Source organism: Centroberyx affinis, unplaced genomic scaffold (genome assembly GCF_046629955.1).
Source record: "Centroberyx affinis isolate AG114_WGS23_722 - 3 ecotype Tasmania unplaced genomic scaffold, CSIRO-AGI_Caff_v1 ptg000057l_1, whole genome shotgun sequence".
NCBI lineage: Eukaryota > Metazoa > Chordata > Actinopteri > Beryciformes > Berycidae > Centroberyx > Centroberyx affinis.
In genome coordinates this window covers 162,980-183,145 of record NW_027278768.1, presented here as the reverse complement: position 1 = coordinate 183,145, position 20,166 = coordinate 162,980, and the positions used below count along the sequence as shown (strand labels likewise).

General features: G+C 44.3%; 1 protein-coding gene across 2 annotated transcripts; it reads right to left on the bottom strand.

Moving 5' to 3' along the window:
• Positions 1-225: 225 nt before the first annotated feature.
• On the bottom strand, positions 226-18,637 carry LOC139643911 (bromodomain-containing protein 1-like). 2 transcript variants are annotated; one of them, XM_071519212.1, is made up of 13 exons: positions 18,358-18,637; positions 15,826-17,214; positions 15,164-15,320; positions 14,423-14,554; positions 12,937-13,065; positions 11,425-11,737; positions 9,369-9,674; positions 6,460-6,960; positions 5,450-5,573; positions 5,168-5,298; positions 2,366-2,475; positions 1,888-2,042; positions 226-886 (listed from the first exon to the last, which is right to left on the bottom strand). In XM_071519212.1, exons 2-13 carry the CDS (start codon positions 17,193-17,195, stop codon positions 664-666), a joined length of 3,651 nt encoding a protein of 1,216 aa, XP_071375313.1. In that variant the 5' UTR covers positions 17,196-17,214; positions 18,358-18,637; the 3' UTR covers positions 226-663. The 2 variants fall into 2 exon arrangements, with proteins under 2 accessions (XP_071375313.1, XP_071375322.1); XM_071519221.1 differs by lacking the exon at positions 2,366-2,475 and having other exon boundaries at positions 776-886.
• Between the last annotated feature and the right edge of the window lie 1,529 nt (positions 18,638-20,166).

Below are 20,166 nucleotides of genomic sequence, written 5' to 3'. Positions count from 1 at the left end.
CAGAAAAACCAGGCACCTTTTAGTGCCGACATGAATCGCCTCCGACAGTATAAATATCTGGAACGTGAACACGCTGTACCAAAAAACAAACCGAGAATCTGAATAAATTAGTGTCAGGCCTTGTACAGGATATTTACAGGGTAAAAATACAGGGGCTGCTGCTGTCCAAGAGATTGGGGGGGGTGGGGGGTGGGGGGTGGGTGGATGGGTGGAGGTTGAGGGGGTGGTGGGGGGGTAATCATGGCAGTGGGAGTCGCAGCAGTCTTGCAGCACATGTAAGGAGGTCAGAGGTCAACCTCTGGCACATTCATCAGGTTAGACCCGTGACTTTTTTTCCCCAAAGTCGGTCCTCACAGCCCATGTATGTGATTAGGATTTTTATTTTAAATCTTTTTGCACCCGCTAACCGAGTTGCTTGAGTTTCAGTTGCATAGCTCTTTAACAAAACTTCGATGATGCGTCCCAAGCTACAGTATTTAAAAAAACAACAACAAAGGTGTGGGGGAGGGGGGGGGAGGAGGGGGTCGTCTTCCCTGGTGAAAAGCTCGATCGCTCCAAATCAGGTTGAAGGACAACGGTAAACACGACGAGTGTGCGTGCGTGTAGCATGTGAGTGTGTTGTGCGTACAAGGCAGAAATACTCAGACTGTTACTGTTGTGGTATCAAGTAAACGAAAGGAGCTGAAGGGACGAAGGAGGAGGTGGGAGGAGCTGGAGTTCGGAGGCGGGGCTTCGGTCCTCGACCCGCTCCAGGTGGCTCATGGCTCGGTTGAAGGCGTCCCGCACGGCTTTGCGAATGCAGGAGGAACGGCCCTCCGTCAGCTTGATTTTGTCAACCGTCTTGTGGATCCCAAAGGGAGCCATCTTGGACCTAGGAAGCCATTGCCTGAGGAGAGAAAAGCTTTAAGATTAGCATGCGATGATGATTTAGCTCAAAGCTGAAGCCTCGCTGTTGATAATTTAGTGGCTTATGGAGTCTGATTGCTATTTGAAGAATTTGGTCCAAGATGTCTAGACCAGTTTAAATTAGATGTCTGTCTGTAAAGTGACACCTTCTTGATCATGATTACAAAGTACTCATGTTTGTCAGGATGGAGCCATCTATATTTTCTGAAATTATAGAGTAAGGCGGCAGCCACACCGATTCGCTGTCTGACTGTTCATTTCTAATGAGAGCCGTCTGTTGTCAGACAGGACTGATGACGCTCCGTCTGTCAGATTTCCGTCCGTTTTGACGGACAGAAAGTTCAACCAGCTGAACTTTTTCTGGACGGACGGATCTGTCAGCGTCCGTTCAGCCAATCAGAGGCGTTCCTACGTTTGTTTTGTAAAAACCAGCGGCGAACACAGAGACGACGGTCCGACCGAAACAAAGATAAAACAGAGAAAGCCTGGTGGAGCGTTGGGATGACTGGAGGTTTCCAGCTCAGTTTCCTATTGAATTTATACAGCAGAGTCTGTTTCTTATTTTTTCTATCAAGCAGCTCCGTTATGAGCAAAGCTTCCTGTTCTTCTGCCTCGATCTGATGGATCAATGTTGCCGCCATCTAATGAAAATGAAAAGTTTCACTTGTTTCTGACATACTGTAGATTTTTTAAAATGAAACCCTGTGTTCAAATCTGTAGCAACCACATCTGTTCTGTAATCCAGTTGCTGATTTGAGATAGTTGATTGCTACTGGTAACACTACTATTGCAGCAATAAGTGGGACATACAGCCGTGCCAACACATGACTGGCAGTTGCAGCCAACTTTTCCATGCCAGCAAAACAAGCTAAATGTGGTCACTATTGATCAGCTGTTCTCTAGATGCAGAAAGTGAAAGGCTGAAGTTACGGACGGCGGCTTCGCTCAGACGAACACTGAACCTGACGGAGTCTTCCTCACCAGCTGCGCTTGCTGTCGAAGAAGTGGACGAGGAAGAGTTTCTCGGCGGACTTGTACTGCATCTGCTCTCCGACCCTGAGAACGTCCGGCGGGGGCCGGGGCAGCGACACCCCGTTGTGCTGACACCCCGTCTTCGGCGTTCTGGGGTCCATGATCTGTGAGGGATAAAAAAAGCGAGAGGGGCGGAGACTGAGTGAGGCGGCCCGGACCGGATGAAGCAGTATGAGTATCCTGGCACCGGCCGCACTCAGAGACACACGCATGCACGCCCGAGTCCCGCCGGAGCGCTCTAAGCGACCCGGCGGACTCCGCAACTCGCACTCAAGCGGTCCACGACTCGCTAGCTTAAAGTCCTGCATGGGTGTGAGCACAAAACACGAGCTACACCACTGACGATGAGAGAAATGTAATAATGGGTAATGAGACACAGAGAGAGACGGCCAGGGGTCTCGGGGAACACGTGCGCACACTCACTCACCAAGGCAGGGTAGGACGGATATCCACTACATTTTGCCCAAACTAGCTTAAGAGGTTCCAGAACAAATGGTGAGGCACTAGTGGGCATCCATACATTCCCGCTGCCAACTTCTATGGGAGCAGGAATAACGACAAGCAAGTTACAGGGGGTTCACTGCAACAGACAGAGAGTACAACTAGTCTAAAAATAAGAGCCATGCATTCAGGACAGGGGGTGACATCAACACTCACACAACACACACACACACACACAACACACACACAGGCCTAAGATAAGACATACAGACACAATATGCTCACACACTGGCACAGTACCAGAAGGGACAGTATCCCGTTTTAATCTGTTTTATGACATAAGTAGTATTGTGATTAGTGGATGTAGAGAGCAGCCGCTCTGTTGTTAGTAACAGGTAAGGAAGGATGAGCTACTGATGAATAATGAAAAGGAAATAGCTGCACAATTACGGCTAAAATTATTATTTTGCTTGATTTTGTGAACACGGTCGCTAGTCTTGATTTGCGCATTTTGAATTATGTATCAACATCTTGAACACTGTATTTGTGGCATGTGATTAAACAGAATTAATTGTGCAGCCTTAAGCCAAATTTATGGTTTCTGCGGTGTGCCCGGTGTGCCCGGTGTTCACGGCAGACCGTTCTCTCCAAAGAGCCACAGCATTTTATGGTAAATACGGTAGCAGCGCGGTGTTTGTGGAGAGCGCAGAATCTCCTCCGATTGTCCACTTTTGCCTGTTGTCAGCTGTCAGTTGGCTCGATTAGACTACTTCCATGGTAACCAACTAACATAGCAACCATTAAAGGAACAGTTCACCCGAAAATCCTGTCATCATCTCCTCCCCCTCACGCCAGTTGAAACTCAGGTGAAGTTTGTCCATATAACACACAGGGAGGCTGCAGCACAACTCCATAGCAGCCTTCTCCAAAACAACTGAAGTCAGTGGGGACCAGTTCTTCAGAGTTCCAAAAAGACCTACAGTATATTTACACCATCATTTAGTGCAAACCTTAACTACAGCTGATTGATTTGCAACAAATAATGGTGTATAGGTCTTTCTATTCACAGTGTGATTGTTTAGCTGTTTTTGTTTTGGAGCTCTAAAGAACAGGTCCCCATTGACTTCAGTTGTTTTGGAGAAGGCTGCTACCAAGTTGCTGGCAACCTCCCTGTGTGTTATATGGACTAACACATTTCACCTGTGTTTCATTTGGCATGAGGGGGAGGAGATGATGACAGAATTTTAATTTTTGGGTGAACTATTCCTTTAACCAATCATAGCCTCTGAACTGACTGCGGCGTTTGCGGAGGCCTTCGCAGAGTTTCATTTTTTGAGAGGAGCGCGGAGCTCGGTGCGGACCCTCTGCACCGTGAACACCGGGCACACCGCAGAAACCATAAATTTGCCTTTAGAAAGAGGCCAATTTATGGGTGTAGATGTTGTGGCAGGCTGACACTTGCTGCCTCCAGGCTTCTAAGTCGAGGTCATTTGGTTAAACGGTGTCAAAACATAAAATAACGTCTGTAATTGAAACCTTAAACAAAACCCATGAAGACATTGTTAGCATACAGAGAAATGAAAGGGGTTTTCCCCCACTATGGTTATGGTGCAGTATCGGCACCCGTTCATCTGATCAGGTCTTTTGTTTGTGGAGGAGAGCAGCAGATAGATTTTGGGTGCCTTATCACACCCATACTGAACCAGAGGGACACTGCACTGTACAGAGTGTGACAAAATGTGTTTCTGTTTTTTTTAATAAAGTTTAAAGTTACAGTACTGCACTGTAACTGTCGCTGTCACACTCTCTCATGATTTTATAGAAAACCATTGCATGCTGGTGGGAGTGGCTAAAAAAAAGAAAGAGGGTAAATTTTATGTTGAGGATCCCCAAATAGACACTAATTTGACTGAGAACTGTATCAGAATTTGATTGAGTTCTCTGTATTCATTCTATTATTGTCTTAACCACACAAAGTTGAAGGTAATCACCCGCAAAAGTGAAGGCACAGTTTGTAGTTAGGATTTGTCACCTTTGGGAGACATTTGTTTATGCTTGTGCTGTCTCCAACTTTGTTGCTAGCTATGACATCATCTCTTACTAAAATAGGTTTAAAAAAAATACTTACCTTCATTCCATAATTGTTTTTTGGTGGCATGACAGATGCACTTTATACAACCTAGCTACAGATCAGACAAGTGACCATGATAAGCTCGGTCCTTTCTGCCATGGGAGATCCAAACAAAGACTGATACCTGTCTAGATGGCCGGTCCACCAGACAAACCTTCCAGCCACAGACAAAATTTATCCACCATGGATGTTCAGCCGAGTTCAATAACACAAGCCGTAGTTACATCACATCAGGTGGACCGGTAAATAAAAGGTATTTAAATGCTTAAAACTGCAGCTTCTTTGGGTTTCTGATGACTCCCTCGGGGACCCCAGGGGCTCCCTGGACCCCAGTTTAAGAACCAGTGATGTAAGCTGTATTAGTGCAGCAGCCACATGCCATACAGGCAGTAGAAAAGGGGATGTAAGAAAAAAACCAAATGCATGCTGGCAGATAAACATATTTAGTATTTCTATATAGCTTCATGTTTAATGAGTTAGGGCTGAACTTAAGAATTCCCAATTTAGTCAGGAGGTGAAGAGAAGAGAGAAGACCTGACCAGTCAAAACAGACAACATGCCATTTCACTGTTGGTAACACACATTTAGATGACATTTCCTGCTGAATGTCTATTTTGAGGTTGTGTCACTGGACGTCAGCACCACTGCCCCGCTCACCTGATGCAATCTTAGCTGCTTTGGTGAACTCCCCGTTCTCGATACAGGTGATTAGATTATTCTTATCGTCCACAGTGCTCCGCCGCGCCACCGCCGGCCTCCCCTTGCCACTTTTTGGCACGATGACGGTGCTGAAAGAGACGAGGAGAAAGATTCTCACTTAGCCTACGGAAGCAGAAGAAGACAGGGGTCGTACCGAGCGGTTCTCAGGGGTGAATCGGTGTAAATATGTGATGCAAAAAGAGCATGCAGGCCCAGCAGGGCTCGGGCGTGTGAACATACCTTGTGCTACAGAGGACGCTTCTGCTGGAGGAGATGCTCGACTCGGAGGCACAGCGGCGGCGAGGCTCCAGCAGCCGGGGAGCGGTCATGCTTTCCTCCTCCACCACAAACCCGTTGGCTATTCCTGGAAGGATCAGAGAACGTTTGTAAAAATTCACCTTGTTTCCTAATGACAACAAACATGCAGATTTCCCGCTCGACCCGGGTTACACTGATCTGCTAGCATCACTGACAGGTGGTGCTGCATGGCGTTCCCAATTTGCGAAACAGCGTGAACCTTTCGTTTCTCAACAACTGGAACTCCATTTTGTTGAGTTTCTTAAATTACATTTACTATTGTTGATATTAAGTTCTCACAAACAATCTTGTAAAAGCTTGGATGAAAATGAAGTCTGCCTTATACTTTAGCAGAAATTATGCTCCAGATGACACATGACAGATGAAGATAATCATGTGCTCCATCTGTACGACCATGCTGTTTTGCTGCCAACATGTGAGAGCTGGGGAAGTGCGTCGACAAAAATGTCCAATGGAAAACACTTTAAAGTTTCTGTTCCTCTCAATGGCTATCTAATGGGAAAATATCTAAAACAAAGTTTACTTGTAAAATGATTTCTTTTTAAAACAATTTATTTCACATCATTTTAGATTAGAAATCGGTAGACTCCCACACAGTCTGTGACCTAACGAAGGTTAGGTGACGAAGGTCACATGCCAAAAATGTGTCATTCAATAAAATTCTTGTAAGTGAAGACAGTGTGCGGGAATCTACAAATTTCTACTTTTTCCTTCTCCTCCGACGCACCTGACGCATACGGTTGTGCAAAGAAAGAAAGAAGAACCTTTTGGTTAAACTTTAGATTACCTTTTCAGATTTTCTTCCTGCTGTGGTTTAGTTTTGGAAACTAAACCACAGCAGCCAAGTTTTGGAAACTAAACCACCACACCTGGGTTCATGCTGCCACAGAAGACCAGTTTGGTGTTTTGGCGGCAGTACCGTGAGGACGTACCTGTGCCGAGGCGTTTGATGGGGGATTCCTCTTCCTCCTCCTCGCCGTCTGCGCTGGTGCTGCGGGTTCGTTTCCTGGGCAGCAGCAGCGTCTCCAGCCGAGGAATCACGACCGACAGGAAGGTTTTGGTGCCCAGCGGCGGGGAAACCGGCGGCGCTTCCACCATCTTGGGCGGTTTCTGCGGGCTGACGCTCTTGGACTTGCGGAAAAGCACGTTGGTCCGTCGGTTGCCGGCGCCGGAGGCTTCGGAGAGCACGGAGGTGGCCACGACGCCAAGGTCACTGTCGGTGAGCAGCGGGTCTGGAGCGTGCCCGTTGGGAGCGTCCGGGGGGACTGAGGTAGCTGTCTGGGTGTCGCTGTCGCCCTCCACGTCCATCGGAGTCTCGTCCGCGCCGGCTTCGACGGGCTTGAGAGCGGGCGGGTCCGAGTCGCTGGGTGAACTGTCGACCTGCGGCGGCGAGGTTAATGGCTCTAGCTTTGGCGGAGGTAAAGACTTTTCCTCTGTAAAATGAGGAAACAGATAATATTAGCAGGATTTACTTCAGCACAACCCACAGAGCATACGACACATGAAGGTTTGCATGTGTACAAGGAAACTTTACAATAACAAAATTCTGTGATCAGTTTGATGTGACGTTCTCTCCCACGCAGCAACTGATCAGAGCTAATCAAAATATGGCTCTAGCAGCTGGTACTACTACTCATATTTCTTCTTAAATTCTTTCTTAACATTTAGATAATCTTCCACTAGGGCTGGGCGATAATTCAATATTATCGTTTATCGTCTTTCAGTGGAATCATATCGAGATGATATGAAGATATTTTAATATCGTGACACACATTTCTGCTGTCTAAATTGATGATGACAAGCAAATTTTACTTAAAAACTCTGATAAAATGAGGTATGGTAGGAATATTATTTGAAGATTTCTGTTTTGTTTGACACCACACCTAACATTACCATTCGGTTCAATGAAATGAATATTAATTTGATTATTTAACATGATTTTGCATACATGAACAATATTTTGATATATATTGATATTGAGAAAAATCCTTATGATTATCATGATATTGATTTCAAACATATCGCCCAGCCCTACCTTCCACTTATCTTAAAATTGTTGCAATGACATGGTAAGCTTGTAAATTCATTCATTTAAATGCACATTTCAGACAATTAAGTTTCAAAGTATGAATTGTTTTACTTAACTGTATCTTACATTTTTAGCTTAACACTTTATTGTTAAGCTTAGCTTGTTGAAGAGCTTACACTGCAGAGGTTGGTTAAGGGGAACGACCATTAACGTCTCAGGTCGCACGAGTGAATTGAAATTTTCAAACCAGCAAAGGTTATATAACTATAGCTAGCAGACAGAGTGCGTTAATGTCGTCAACGCCTCTATGAATTACTCATATATTACTTTTCAGTCCTTTTATGCCTGTTCACATCGTGGTTGCTAGGTAGGCCCTATCTGAGAAGTTAGAGATGAGACATGTTAAGAAATACGGGGGAAATGCACTTGGGAGCATTCTTAAGAACTTCCTAAAACAAGAGTAAATATTCAAACATAAATTTACCATGCTGGAGAGAATGTGGAGCATTGGATGCAGATCACTCACATATATTTTGGAAATGCCACAAAATATTAATGTTTTGGAAAATGGTATACAAACTTTTGCAAAAGATACGAGGATATGATATCCCTATGAGCTACATGGTACTCTATTTGTGCAATCTTACTGAAGAAAATGTACAAATAAGGGATAGGTATCTGGTCAAAATATTGTTAATAGCTAGGGCTGGGCGATATATCAATATTATATCGATATCGTGATATGAGACTAGATATCGTCTTAGATTTTGGATATCGTAATATCGTGATATGGCATAAGTGTTGTCTTTTCCTGGTTTTAAAGGCTGCATTACAATAAAGTGATGTCATTTTCTGAACTTACCAGACTGTTCTAAAACAGGGAAGGAAACCCTGTCTTTGCATTTTATTTTGATCACAGTCTTGTTTTAATGAAAGTGCTTGTGACATCTCACATGTGGCTTTGACTTACAACTGAACATTTAGCCCACTTCGTAGAAAATACCGAGATATATATCGTGTATCGCCATTCAGCCTAAAAATACCGAGATATGATTTTTGGTCCATATCGCCCAGCCCTATTAATAGCTAGTAAAAAAGCTATCACAAGGAAATGGGGTAAAGTGGATCCCCCTACTCAGGAACAATGGATAGAGATAGTAGAGGAAATCTACATAATGGAAAAACTGACATATCGTTTGAGATTGCAAGAAGCACTTTAAGAAAAGTGGGAGAAATGGACGTGATTCAGGACCCAAAGCAGCGACGAAGACAACTGATTTAGTGGATGAAACTGTGAGAATGGACGGACTACTGAGAATATAACTCCCAAACAAAAAAAAACCCCTTTTTGTTCTCTTTTCTCTCATTTTGTTTGTGTACATATTTAACTGTTGGTTTTACATGTTTATAAATGTTGAACTCAATAAAAACTAAAGTGAAAAAAAGAAGAACTTCCTAAAACAACTGCTTCGGTAACTTATTAAGATCCATCTTAAGACCAATCATCAATTTTGTCAACGTGGTCCCAGGTCTGTTAATGTTGTTTTTCAGCTCATATCTTGACAACTGTATATCGTTGGTGGAGGTATGCGCTCTACTGACCACCAGTTTATGTTGTTTTTCAGCTTTAAAAATGGTGAACAGTCCAGTTTTACAACTGAAACACCTGAAAACCACTGTGTGAAAGAAGCTGTAAAACACATATCAAATTCTCAACTTCCTCTGTCTGGAATACAGCTTCTCTAAATCCCACGATAACCCGGGAGTCCCAGGACAGGAGTGAACCCTGGGAACAGTGTGAACACCACGTACCCTCCTGTGGCGTGCTGGGCCCGGTCGGGGGTTCGGGTAGTGGTTTCTCCTCTGGCTCTGCGGGGGGCGGGCTGGGCTCCGGGCGCGGGCGCGGGCGCGGGGGCGGGGGCGGGGGCGGGGGGAGGGACTTCTTCGGGGCCATCTCGCTGCGAACCTCCATGATGGTCTTTTTGAGCAGCTTGAGCCTCTTGCTGCGGGACGGGCTGTGCTTCATGGCTGTGCTCAGGTCCAGCTTCTCCAGCAGCTCCTTCAGCTGCTCCTCCAGGGGCATCCGCTGCCGGAAGGCCGGGTTCAGCAGCCGGTCCACTGCAGCAGAGAGGGAGGGGGGGTCAAAACCAGATACACTATACTATTGATCGCATACTCTTTCACTGTTATTCTTTTTTTCTGCCTTCTCTCCTTTTTCCTTAGCTTTTACTTTCTACCTTCTTACACTACGACCCGTTTCTTTTTCTTTTTATATTCATTAACCCGTTTTTCATTTATTTAACTTTTGTTTAGGTTTTGTTCCTGAATTGCCTATATTACATTGTAACTGTAACTGTTAAGGGAGACACTCGATAAGTACTAGCATTTTTTTTTGCTATGTAAAAAAACCCCATATATGTATATAATAAATATTCACGTAAATTGACCCGGTTCTATATTAAAAGTTTACATTTTTTGGACGGGACTGCTAGCAAAAATGACAGATATGCGCACTAGGGCTGCAACTAACGATTATTTTCATTGTCGATTAATCTGTCGATTATTTTCTCGATTAATCGATTAGTTGTTTGGTCTATAAAATGTCAGAAAATGGTGAAAAATGTGGATCAGTGTTTCCCAAAGCCCAAGATGACGTCCTCAAATGTCTTGTTTTGTCCACAACCCAAAAGATATTCAGTTTACTGTCATAGAGGAGTAAAGAAACCAGAAAATATTCACATTTAAGAAGCTGGAATCAGAGAATTTTGACTTATTTTTCTTAAACAATTACTCAAACCGATTAATCGATTATCAAAATAGTTGCCGATTAATTTAATAGTTGACAACTAATCGATTAATCGATTAATCGTTGCAGCTCTAATGCGCACGCATCGTTACAGGATCTAACGTTACAGCCTGTAACGTGCCTGGTCGCCATTCTGCCTGTAACTTAAGTTAACTTTGAATTTATGGTTTAATAGGCTAATTCAAGCCTGGCTGTTCAATAAATGAATTTCAAATTGCACTTGATTTCCGTTGTTGGCCAATTTACATAAATGTGAAAGCATTAGATAGTAATAGATATTCTTACAGGCCTGTAGCCTACGAAATTAACTGTTTAGTGTTAGCCAAACTTTGGTTCCGCTTGTGTGTTTCCAGTCGGACACGGACCCCTACCCGCATTTTTGCTTGGGTGTTAATTTCGGACCATATTCTTACGTTAGTTTATTTTTTTGCGAGTACTCAAGTACTCTATAATAATTTAATGCGAGTACTCGAATATTGAAATTACTTAAAATGCCCATCCCTAGTGTTGGCAGCAGCGGAGGGCGGAGGGTCATGGTACTTTCTAAATAATAAGTATCTGAAGTTCTTGGTTGCTAAATAGCACTTTAACAGACAGGATCCTCTATATTTTAGAGATACTGCAAGATCAATGTTGGAAATTAACGCCTCATATGCGCAGTTACAGTTCCTGATATAACTCCAGTTGTACCACTGAAGAGGAAAAAAACACTTATTTGTCTTCACTTCATGTTTTTCCTTTAGAAAGTACCTTTACTGTTTTGTAACACTGAACTGGATTGCAGATCGGTGCACACATCACTGATGTGACACTGCTCTCTACTTTCAGGCGAGTCAGACAGTTGAGTTCAGTGGGAGAGAATCATGGTGCACATGCAAATAATCTGAGTATGACACTTTTAAGCAGATAAGTGACATGGTGGTAAAATAACACCGGCCATCTGTGACTGGTACGACACTCCAACAGCAACCACAATCTGGAGGTCCAATCCTGTTCTAAAAATCCAGCTGGCCGGTGAAATAGCGAGAGCAGTTGGTGGGTTTTGGGACGCTGCCGTCTTACCGTCCTCCCAGGAGAAAGGTGGAGGCGGCTCCTGCTTCGGCGTCTCGGGGAGATGCAGCCCGCTGGGGAAGTCGAAGCCGACTCGCTCGGCGTCCCTCCTGGCCTTCCTGAGGATGGCGCCGCCGTGGTCCTGCATCCGCAACGCCGCCTTGTAGAAGAACGTGTCCTTGGCGTTGTACTTCATGCAGTTGGCGATGATGAGGTTGAAGTCGGCCTCGAACTCCTCCAGGCTCCTGTAGTCGTGAGCGTCGATCCGCCTCCTCATGGTGGAGAAGTCCATGGGCTTCTTGATGTGATCCAAGTAGTCGGGAACCTGGAGACGACAGCGAACGAGTCAGAGAGGAGGAGCTAAAGACTCCTGAAACAAAAAAATCTGAGCTGTTGTTCCTCTGAAGAGAGAGGGAGGAACATCAGGAACATCAACTTAAAGCTACGATTTAAAAAATGTGTGTTATTGTGTGTGTGTGTTAGGACTGAACAAGAGATTTAACATTGTCTAACATTATTTTTCTTGACCTGTTTTTACATTTCCAGCCTTGGTCACATTAATTTCCACCACTATTCTAGACTTTTTAACCTGCCTAGGCATCCTGTTGAAAGACACCAAGAGAGGTTCATGTGGAGGACTGATGTGAGCTGAATTATTATTATTTTTTTTTTTTTTTTATTCTGGCTGCATTGCGTTATTTCTAGCCAAATGCTCAAACAGATTCCATAAAATTTCAGAAGGTTGACAAAAAATATAGAATTAGTGGCGAATTGTGACTGTGCCTTGTTTGAATTCACCAGCATGCCAATTTGTGATAAAGATGATGTCAACTGAAATGTTTTTGCCCCCGGGTGCGAGAATAATAAACTACCGTCAGGAGGAATAAAGACAAGTTATTTCAGGATTTTGAGCGCAAATTACCTCTAGGCATTATTTTTGTACATTCTTTGGCCCGGGTCGTCTCACTGGAGATTTCTCTAGTTAGCGGCTTCACTTAGGTTGTTTTTCACTTCATGTGGTTTACAGCAGTGGTTTTCAATCCCGGTCCTTGGGACCCAGAGCCCTGCTGGTTTTCATTCTAACCATCTAATCAGCAACTATTTTACACCTGGGATGCAAGGTGAATACAATTAACTGCGATTAGCCACCTGGTTACACAGAGAACAGCAGTCCGAGGTCTAGGTTTGGAAACCACTGGACTAGAGAACAGAGATGAGCCATGGACCCCCAAGAGCCTGCAGCTTTTCATTACAACTAAACACTACAGATGATTTCACTGGGCAGCTCCTCCTCTCTGGATGAATGCTGCTGCAGTGTTTGGTTGGAATGGAAACCTGCAGTCTCTTGGGCATCGATGACACATTTGGTTGAAATTCACTCCTGCAGAGCAACCTACTGCCTAGGTGGCGACATGAATTAACTTATCCGTAAACAAAGCAACTTGTACAATTATAAACTCTCAAAAGCTGCTGCCGGTTACAAGATCTTCTGCTTCGATCGATCTCCCAGAAACCCCCGCTGACCTCCTTGGTGCTGACGGGCTGAGCGAAGATCCGGTACGAGTCTTTCTCCTGCAGCTGGCTCAGCACGGCTCTCAGCAGGATGTTGAAGGGAGTGAGCTGCACCTCCAGCACAGACTGCTGGAGCTTCATCTGCGGGGAAACACACCATGTGTTCAAATATGTCTATATGGAAACTAGGGCTGCAACTAATGGTTATTTTAATTTATCAATTAATCTATTGATTATTTTTGCGATTTATCATTTATATATAAACTGTAAAAAAAATTATGACAAATGCCCATCTCAAGTTACCAGAGCCCAAACTGATTCCTCAAATTTCTTCTGAAGTCTGACCAGTAGCCAAAAAAACCCAAAGTATTCATTTCACAATGAAACGAAACAGAGAAAAGCAGCAAATCTTGGCATTTGTGAAGCTGTAACCAGCTTCACAAATGATTATCAAACTTGTAATCGGTTCATTTTCTGTAGATCGACTTATCGATTCAGCACTAATGGAAACACAGTGCTTCAATACATGTTAACAGGGTGGGACGTAAACACCGGTCAAAAGCCAAATGCTGGTAACCTTTGGATGCGGCTGGTTAGTGTTTCTGCTCGGCTGGTAAAATAGTTGGAAATAAATAGTTGGAAATAAATCATGTACTCTACTTCAGGCAAAGAACCAGCCATCATTTAGAGCAGGGTGTCAAACCATGAGCCATGCGGGGCCGAGAGCCTGCAGGTTTTCACTCCGACCAAACACTACAGCAGCTGGTTTCACCGGTTAGCTCCTTCCTCTCTGGTTGAAGGTTGTTAGTCAGTATTTTTAAAAGCAAGCTAAAAACTTTAACTAGCTCTGACTTTCCTGATACAGGCCTGAAACTCTTTTTTGCACTTTGCTTCACACTTATGCACTGCTGCACTTTTTTTTTTAATGCATTCTATGTACTCTATTTTTATTCAGTGGGTTTTATTTTCCATCTTCTGTTATGCATTCCTCATTTTTATCTTATTTTTACTATTATTATCAAGTGGGTTTTATTCTCCATCTTATTTTACATTAATTATGGCATTCTATCTCTGTTTTTATGCTCATTCTATGTCTATTTTCATGTGAATATGCATTCTATGTATTCTATTCTCACCTTTATCTTATTTTTACTATTATTATCAAGTTTTATGTGAAGCACTTGGTGCATGTAATTTCTTTGTTGTAAAGCAATTTGAGCTGCATTTCTTGTATGAAAAGTGCTATACAAATAAAGTTTATTATTATTAGTGAAACCAGCTGCTGTAGTGTTTGGTTGGTGTGAAAACCTGCAGACTGTCGGCTCTGCATGGCTCATGGTTTGAAACCCCTGATTTAGAGGTTCCTCTATTCCAAAACTCGGTTCAGTGGTAAAACAGAGGAAGTGGCTGGTGAATTTTAGAATCCACCAGCCACTGTGGCAGGGTTAAGTTTCAGAAAGGTTTAGAGGGTCGGTTCCGCCTCTCTCCTAAACTCTACCTCCTCTCTTTTTAGCTTCTCCCTCTTCCTGATGAGCTCCAGCAGCAGGCGGGCTCGCTCCAGGTCGTGACGTAAGCGGTGCCACTCCTTCAGCTGCTCCTTCAGGGCCTGGTTCGTCTCCAGCCGGCAGTCCTGCGAGCAACAACGTTCACAGAGGCGTTTTCACTTTGCACGCATATTGCCGAGTATCAAAGAGGCAAGTGCGGGGCCGTACAATCAATCAATCAATCAATACACACACCGCAATGTTGACTACTGCAATATCTAAATCCGAAGAGGCAGCAGTTTTTTCTGAGAGGGAAAGGCGTGTGGCGGCATCCTAAACAACGCTCTCTGGGGCTTTGCAGAATCCCTGGCATACAAATCAAGCTGCATGTTGGAGAGAATCCTTAATTATATTCAAGCCAAGCAAATCCTCAGCATGTAATTCATTAAAAAAGTTGTATTTTTTCTAGTGCTGAAAAACAAAATTATGTTGAAAAAGCTGTGTCGATGCATATTGCAATATTCATCCAAAGACACGCAATAATTTCTTTTGTCACAGTTTACTTTAGTTGCATAGTGACAAGACACAGAAATGAAGTGATGAAAACACTTCAAAAGAACGAAAATGATGATAATAAAATGCAGCCTTAGACGATTGTTCCACAAAGAAGAATCCCCTGACAGGCTATTTTCAGGAGTGCAGCAGAGTGAGGTGTGTGTAAGCAGAAAGGTGTCGGGTTTCCCGACAGGACTGACCGCCGGCTTGGCTTTGGGAGGCTGAGGGTTGGACTGCAGCCTCCGGATCAGCGGCACGTTGTTCCTCGACTGTCGCTTCAGCACCCAGTAGCTCAGCACCCGCTCCACAAATGGCCGCTTCCTCTGAACCGCCACCTGGTTCAGGATAGTGTCAAAACTGAGAGAGAGAGACCGAGAGAGAGAGAGAGAGAGAGAGAGAGAGAGAGAGAGAGAGAGAGAGAGAGAGAGAGAGAGAGACAGAGAGAGAGAGAGACAGAGAGAGAGAGAGAGAGAGAGAGAGAGACAGAGAGAGAGAGACAGAGAGAGAGAGAAGAAAGAGACAGGAGATGTGTATAGTTAAGTACTAGTCATTTGTTGTTATTCCATTGTATCAAGATGCTTTGGTAATGCATTAATGTCAATACAGCTTATTAAATTGGAATTGAACTGAGAGAGAGAGAGAGAGAGAGAGAGAGAGAGAGAGAGAGAGAGAGAGAGAGAGAGAGAGAGAGAGAGAGAGAGAGAGAGAGAGAGAGAGAGAGAGAGAGAGAGAGAGAGAGAGAGAGAGAGAGAGAGAGAGAGAGAGAGACACACACCTGTCACAACAAGCTGTAGTTAGGTATTGATCAGTATTGACTAATTAGTGTGAGAAATGCATGCTGGGCCGTTGGCCTTTTCCCTACCTTGAGGCTGTGATACTCGGACCGGAGTTGGCGGGCGTCTCTGGCTCCGGCTCTGGCTCCGCCTCCGCTCTTTTACTCCTCTTCTTCTGCCATCCTGTTAACCTCGACCTCCCTCTTTTCTCCCCCCTCTTGTGACAAGCTCCGTTTTTCGGGTGCGCCTCCTCGTAAATGTTGAGCGGCCTCCTGTCGCAGCCTTCGGGCGTGTGGACGCAGCAGTAGGCAGTCTTTTTCACGGAGAAGGTCGCGGAGCCCGACTCCGTCAGCTCTTTGACCGGCTCCATCTTCATGTAGAGGCCGGTCTTCTGGGCGCAGCTGACGTGGAAGGCGGTGTAGCAGTTCACCTTGTGGCACTGGATGCAGGCCCCGGCGCCTTTCTCTTTACACAAGTAGCAGGTGAGCTTCCAGCGGGCGGGCGGGATGTTGCTGACGCCGTCGATGGGCTCGATGAAGACGGTGTCGGAGAAGCCCACCTCGGGGACCCACAGGGCGCACGCCACGTGGCCCCAGCGGTCGTCGTCCGTCTTCTTCAGCGCTCCTCCCCGGTTGGGACAGAAGACGCACTCTGCGGGCCGCGACGGACACTGCAGGCAGTGACGGCACAGCCACTGGCCCTCGGGGATGTAGGGCACGCCGTAGCACTCCTGGTGCACGGCGATGTTGCACGAGTCGCAGAAGAGGATGACGTTGCTGTCGGCGCCGTCTCCGTCCATGCAGATGCAGCAGACGGCGTCCTCGTCCACCAGCGACCGCAGGTCGCTCTGGCCCTGGGTGGCAAAGTACGACTCCTTCTCGAAGCGATCCATGAGGAACTCGAAGAGGTTGTAGGACACCTGGCTGATGCCCTCGCTCTTCCTCTTCTCGTTGAGCAGCTCCAGCCAGGCGTAGTCCTCCTCGTCCATGTCGTACTCCACCTCCTCGTCCAGCTCCTCCGCCGTCCTCTCAGAGTATTTATAATACGCCGCCTGCCTTCGCGGCACCACCGGTAGATTGTACTCCACTGTGCGGAACTTGGGTTCCAAGAGAGCGCTGCCGCTTCCCTGGGTGCCGGTGCCGTGCGAGGCCGTCAGCGCTGCGTTCTTCTTCTGCTGATTGTTTTTGAGGCGCACAGAGCGCACCAGGACTTGTTGGGGCTTCTCGTTGTTCTCCTTGTTGCTGTTGCACTCCATTATCTCCTGGGCTACCGGGTCGTCGTCAGCGATGACATCCAGCTTGTCATAAATACTGAGCCGATGCACACGACCGTCCACTTCCAGCTCCACTATGCGCTGAGCCTGGGCGTACGTCAGGGTTTCCCGGTTGGGCGAAGGCTTGATAGGCGAGGACGCCCTCTGCGGCGTCGCCACGCGGTGATGTCGACCCTTTTTCCTCATCTCGGAGGCCTATACAACCCTGAAAAATCAAATTCATGTTGCAGCAATGTAGATGATTCACTGATAGCTGATCTGTTGACCATTTTTGTGTTATTTAGCTTAACCCTGTTAAACAATAACCACCACTTTGACTAGTTTTTGTTCTCTGACATACATCCATAGAACTTGCAACAATAATTAACAGCCTTAACCCTCTGTTCTGCCTTGGAGGAACATTGCTGTGCACTTAACATGTTTACACAGAGATGTCATTACCTGAGATTAGCATACACATTACAATATGGAATTGAATAAAACTATAAATTTCATCACTACTAGGCAGCCAGGTAAAGCAAAGCGGTGTGTTTATTTGATTTGTGAGGAGAACACCGGGTTGCTGCAAACCAGTTCTATCTTTAGTAACTAAAAACGAATGAGAGAAATAGCTTTAGCTAACAACATTAGCATGTTCACTTGAGTGACTGAGAGATGCAGCTGGTACCTGACGTTAACGCCAAGCCGACCCTTCCTCTGTGTAATGGCAACAAATGCATCCACTTGGCAGAACAGTGACAACAAATGTAGCTAGCAAGGACAGGGGGCGGAAACAGTAACGTTAGACTAACTGTAAGAACATAACGTACAGTGGATGAATGAAACACATGTGCTGGCAGCACAGCGCTCCACGCCAAGTGAACTGAGGATCCAGACAGCTCAGTTACACAGACTAAGATACTGAAATGTGGTTTTAGTTGATTAACATGAGCTAACATTAGCCGCAGCTCTGGCTCATTCAGCCTCTCGCCGCGGGCAGTTTAACAATGTGTTTGATAGCCAACGCTAGCTCGCGTTAAGTAGACTACAGATGGGTTTAATGTGAGTAAATGAGCTTGCTTTGGCTAGCAAACGCTGGTCTACATATAAATACAACCTGAAAGGGGTTTCCCATAAAAGAGCGGCCTCTCTGGTAGCCAGCTGAGGCATTAGGACACTCCGTCCTAACGCTAGCCAGCTAACCTAACTAGGGGGAGGAAATATGGCGACCAACAAAACAAGAAACTGCCTCGATTGAAAAAGTTTGCATTTTCTTAAAACACCCCGTGGTGGCCTTATGTTTAAAACTGTTTGTGCCGTAGCGATTGGTCTAATCGTAGTCGTGGGGATAAAGTTAAACTGTACTTACCTTAGTATTTTCGTGAATTCGGCTTATAAAAACAGCAGCGCTTGCAAGCAATGGCGATGTGGCCTGCGAAGCGGCAGTTAAATCCACATTCAATCCGATCATCCAACGGTGGCCGCGGCTCGAGCTAATGTTACAGTTTTGAACGACACCGACGAGTATCCAGGGCGACGGCGTCGGCTTCAAACTAGATTCTTTTACCAGCATAAATATTTATTAATATGACTGTACATTAATACTCCTATTTAGAACTGATAGAGCTCAGCGGCTGTCCGAGCCTAGCTTCTCTTCCCCCAACAACAATGCGGTTGTGCGACTCGTTGCGGCGTGACGTCAACACGTCCAAACGAAAACCAGGAAGTCGCTGTCGATTAATTACAAACCAAACTAATTGGAAGTGAAGCCCAGATGATGGATCCGGGATTTCCGAGTCCGTACCGCAGAAAAATAAGTTTTATAGGATCTGACAAACGTCTGAAATTTTACGAAAGTTTGGAAAGTTGTTGAACATTCACAGAGCCCAGTGGGACAGCAGGGGGCGCGAGGTCACTAATATTACCACTAATTATCCGTTAGTTTAGCCATACGAACAAATCGATTGAAACGGCAGTCAAGACTTGGTATCTTCTTAATAGAGCTAAAATATATTTTACAATATTTAAGATCAATTAACAAGAAAAAAAAACAGAAACATTTTTCAAACCCTCCCTGCATAAGCCTCCTGCACTTTGACTGCTGATATGTTATTACCTTACTCATTTATTTTATTATGATATATTTTATTATGTTATATTTCTATCTTGTATCAAAGTCATCATATAGTTTCTTTTTTGTGCTTAAAAAGCTGAATCATTTAGTCTATTCACACATTTACTGTTTTTAAAGACGACTTCAGTTTACGTCTATTGCATTTATGAAAAAACTAAAAGACTAAAATAAACTAAAATAAATCCTTAAAAACTACAGCGTCCCTCTGACATTTGTCTCTTTTCACTTTTATTTGTTTTAAATGTAGTTATCTTTCTGTTTTGCTTTTTTAGCCTATATATTTAGTATTTTTTGCTTTCCTTCCTCACTTTTATTGGATCCTGTATGCTGTATTGATCCTTACATACTTCACTGTTTTAGAGTTTACAAGTTGCCTTTGGTTGGATACTTTTTTAAATTATTATTTAAAAAGATGAAAACAGATTACAGCAGAGGCCTCAAAGTCTCTCTGCTAAATGAAGAACAGTTTAATTTTATTATAAACTAGAAATGATTATTATAAAAATGACAGTGCTAATCATGGATTTCACTCTCAACATTATCATCTATCAAAAATATTTTTATATACTATACAAATGTATTATCTATTTTTTCTCCAATTTTTGTTTTTTTCCTGTGAAACACCGAATAGTTTTCAGCCTCTCTGCCTCCACTGATGACTGAAACGAGTTGAAGAAGGAAAAGTAATTGAAGTCATTCTTTATATCATTCTTTCTCTGTGCGCTCCTGTAACGGGAGCACACAAGTCCAAATGTAGATTACCAAGTCAAGTCCATGTCATTAATGTCAAGTCTCAAGTCTAAATGTAGAACAGCAAGTCAAGTCAGAACAAATCAAGAGTCCAGTATCAATTTAATATCTTAAAGAAAACTAAATATCTAGGACTTTTCAATGCAATATGGTTTTAATAGGATAAAAACTTGGTAAGAGCATCATGAGTTTGATTTCTATAATCAGTTTCAACTTCAATAAATTCAATCATTCCATACAAATTCAGAAAACAGAATTTAAATTCAGTCGTCTGCTGGAACAAATCTCATCACT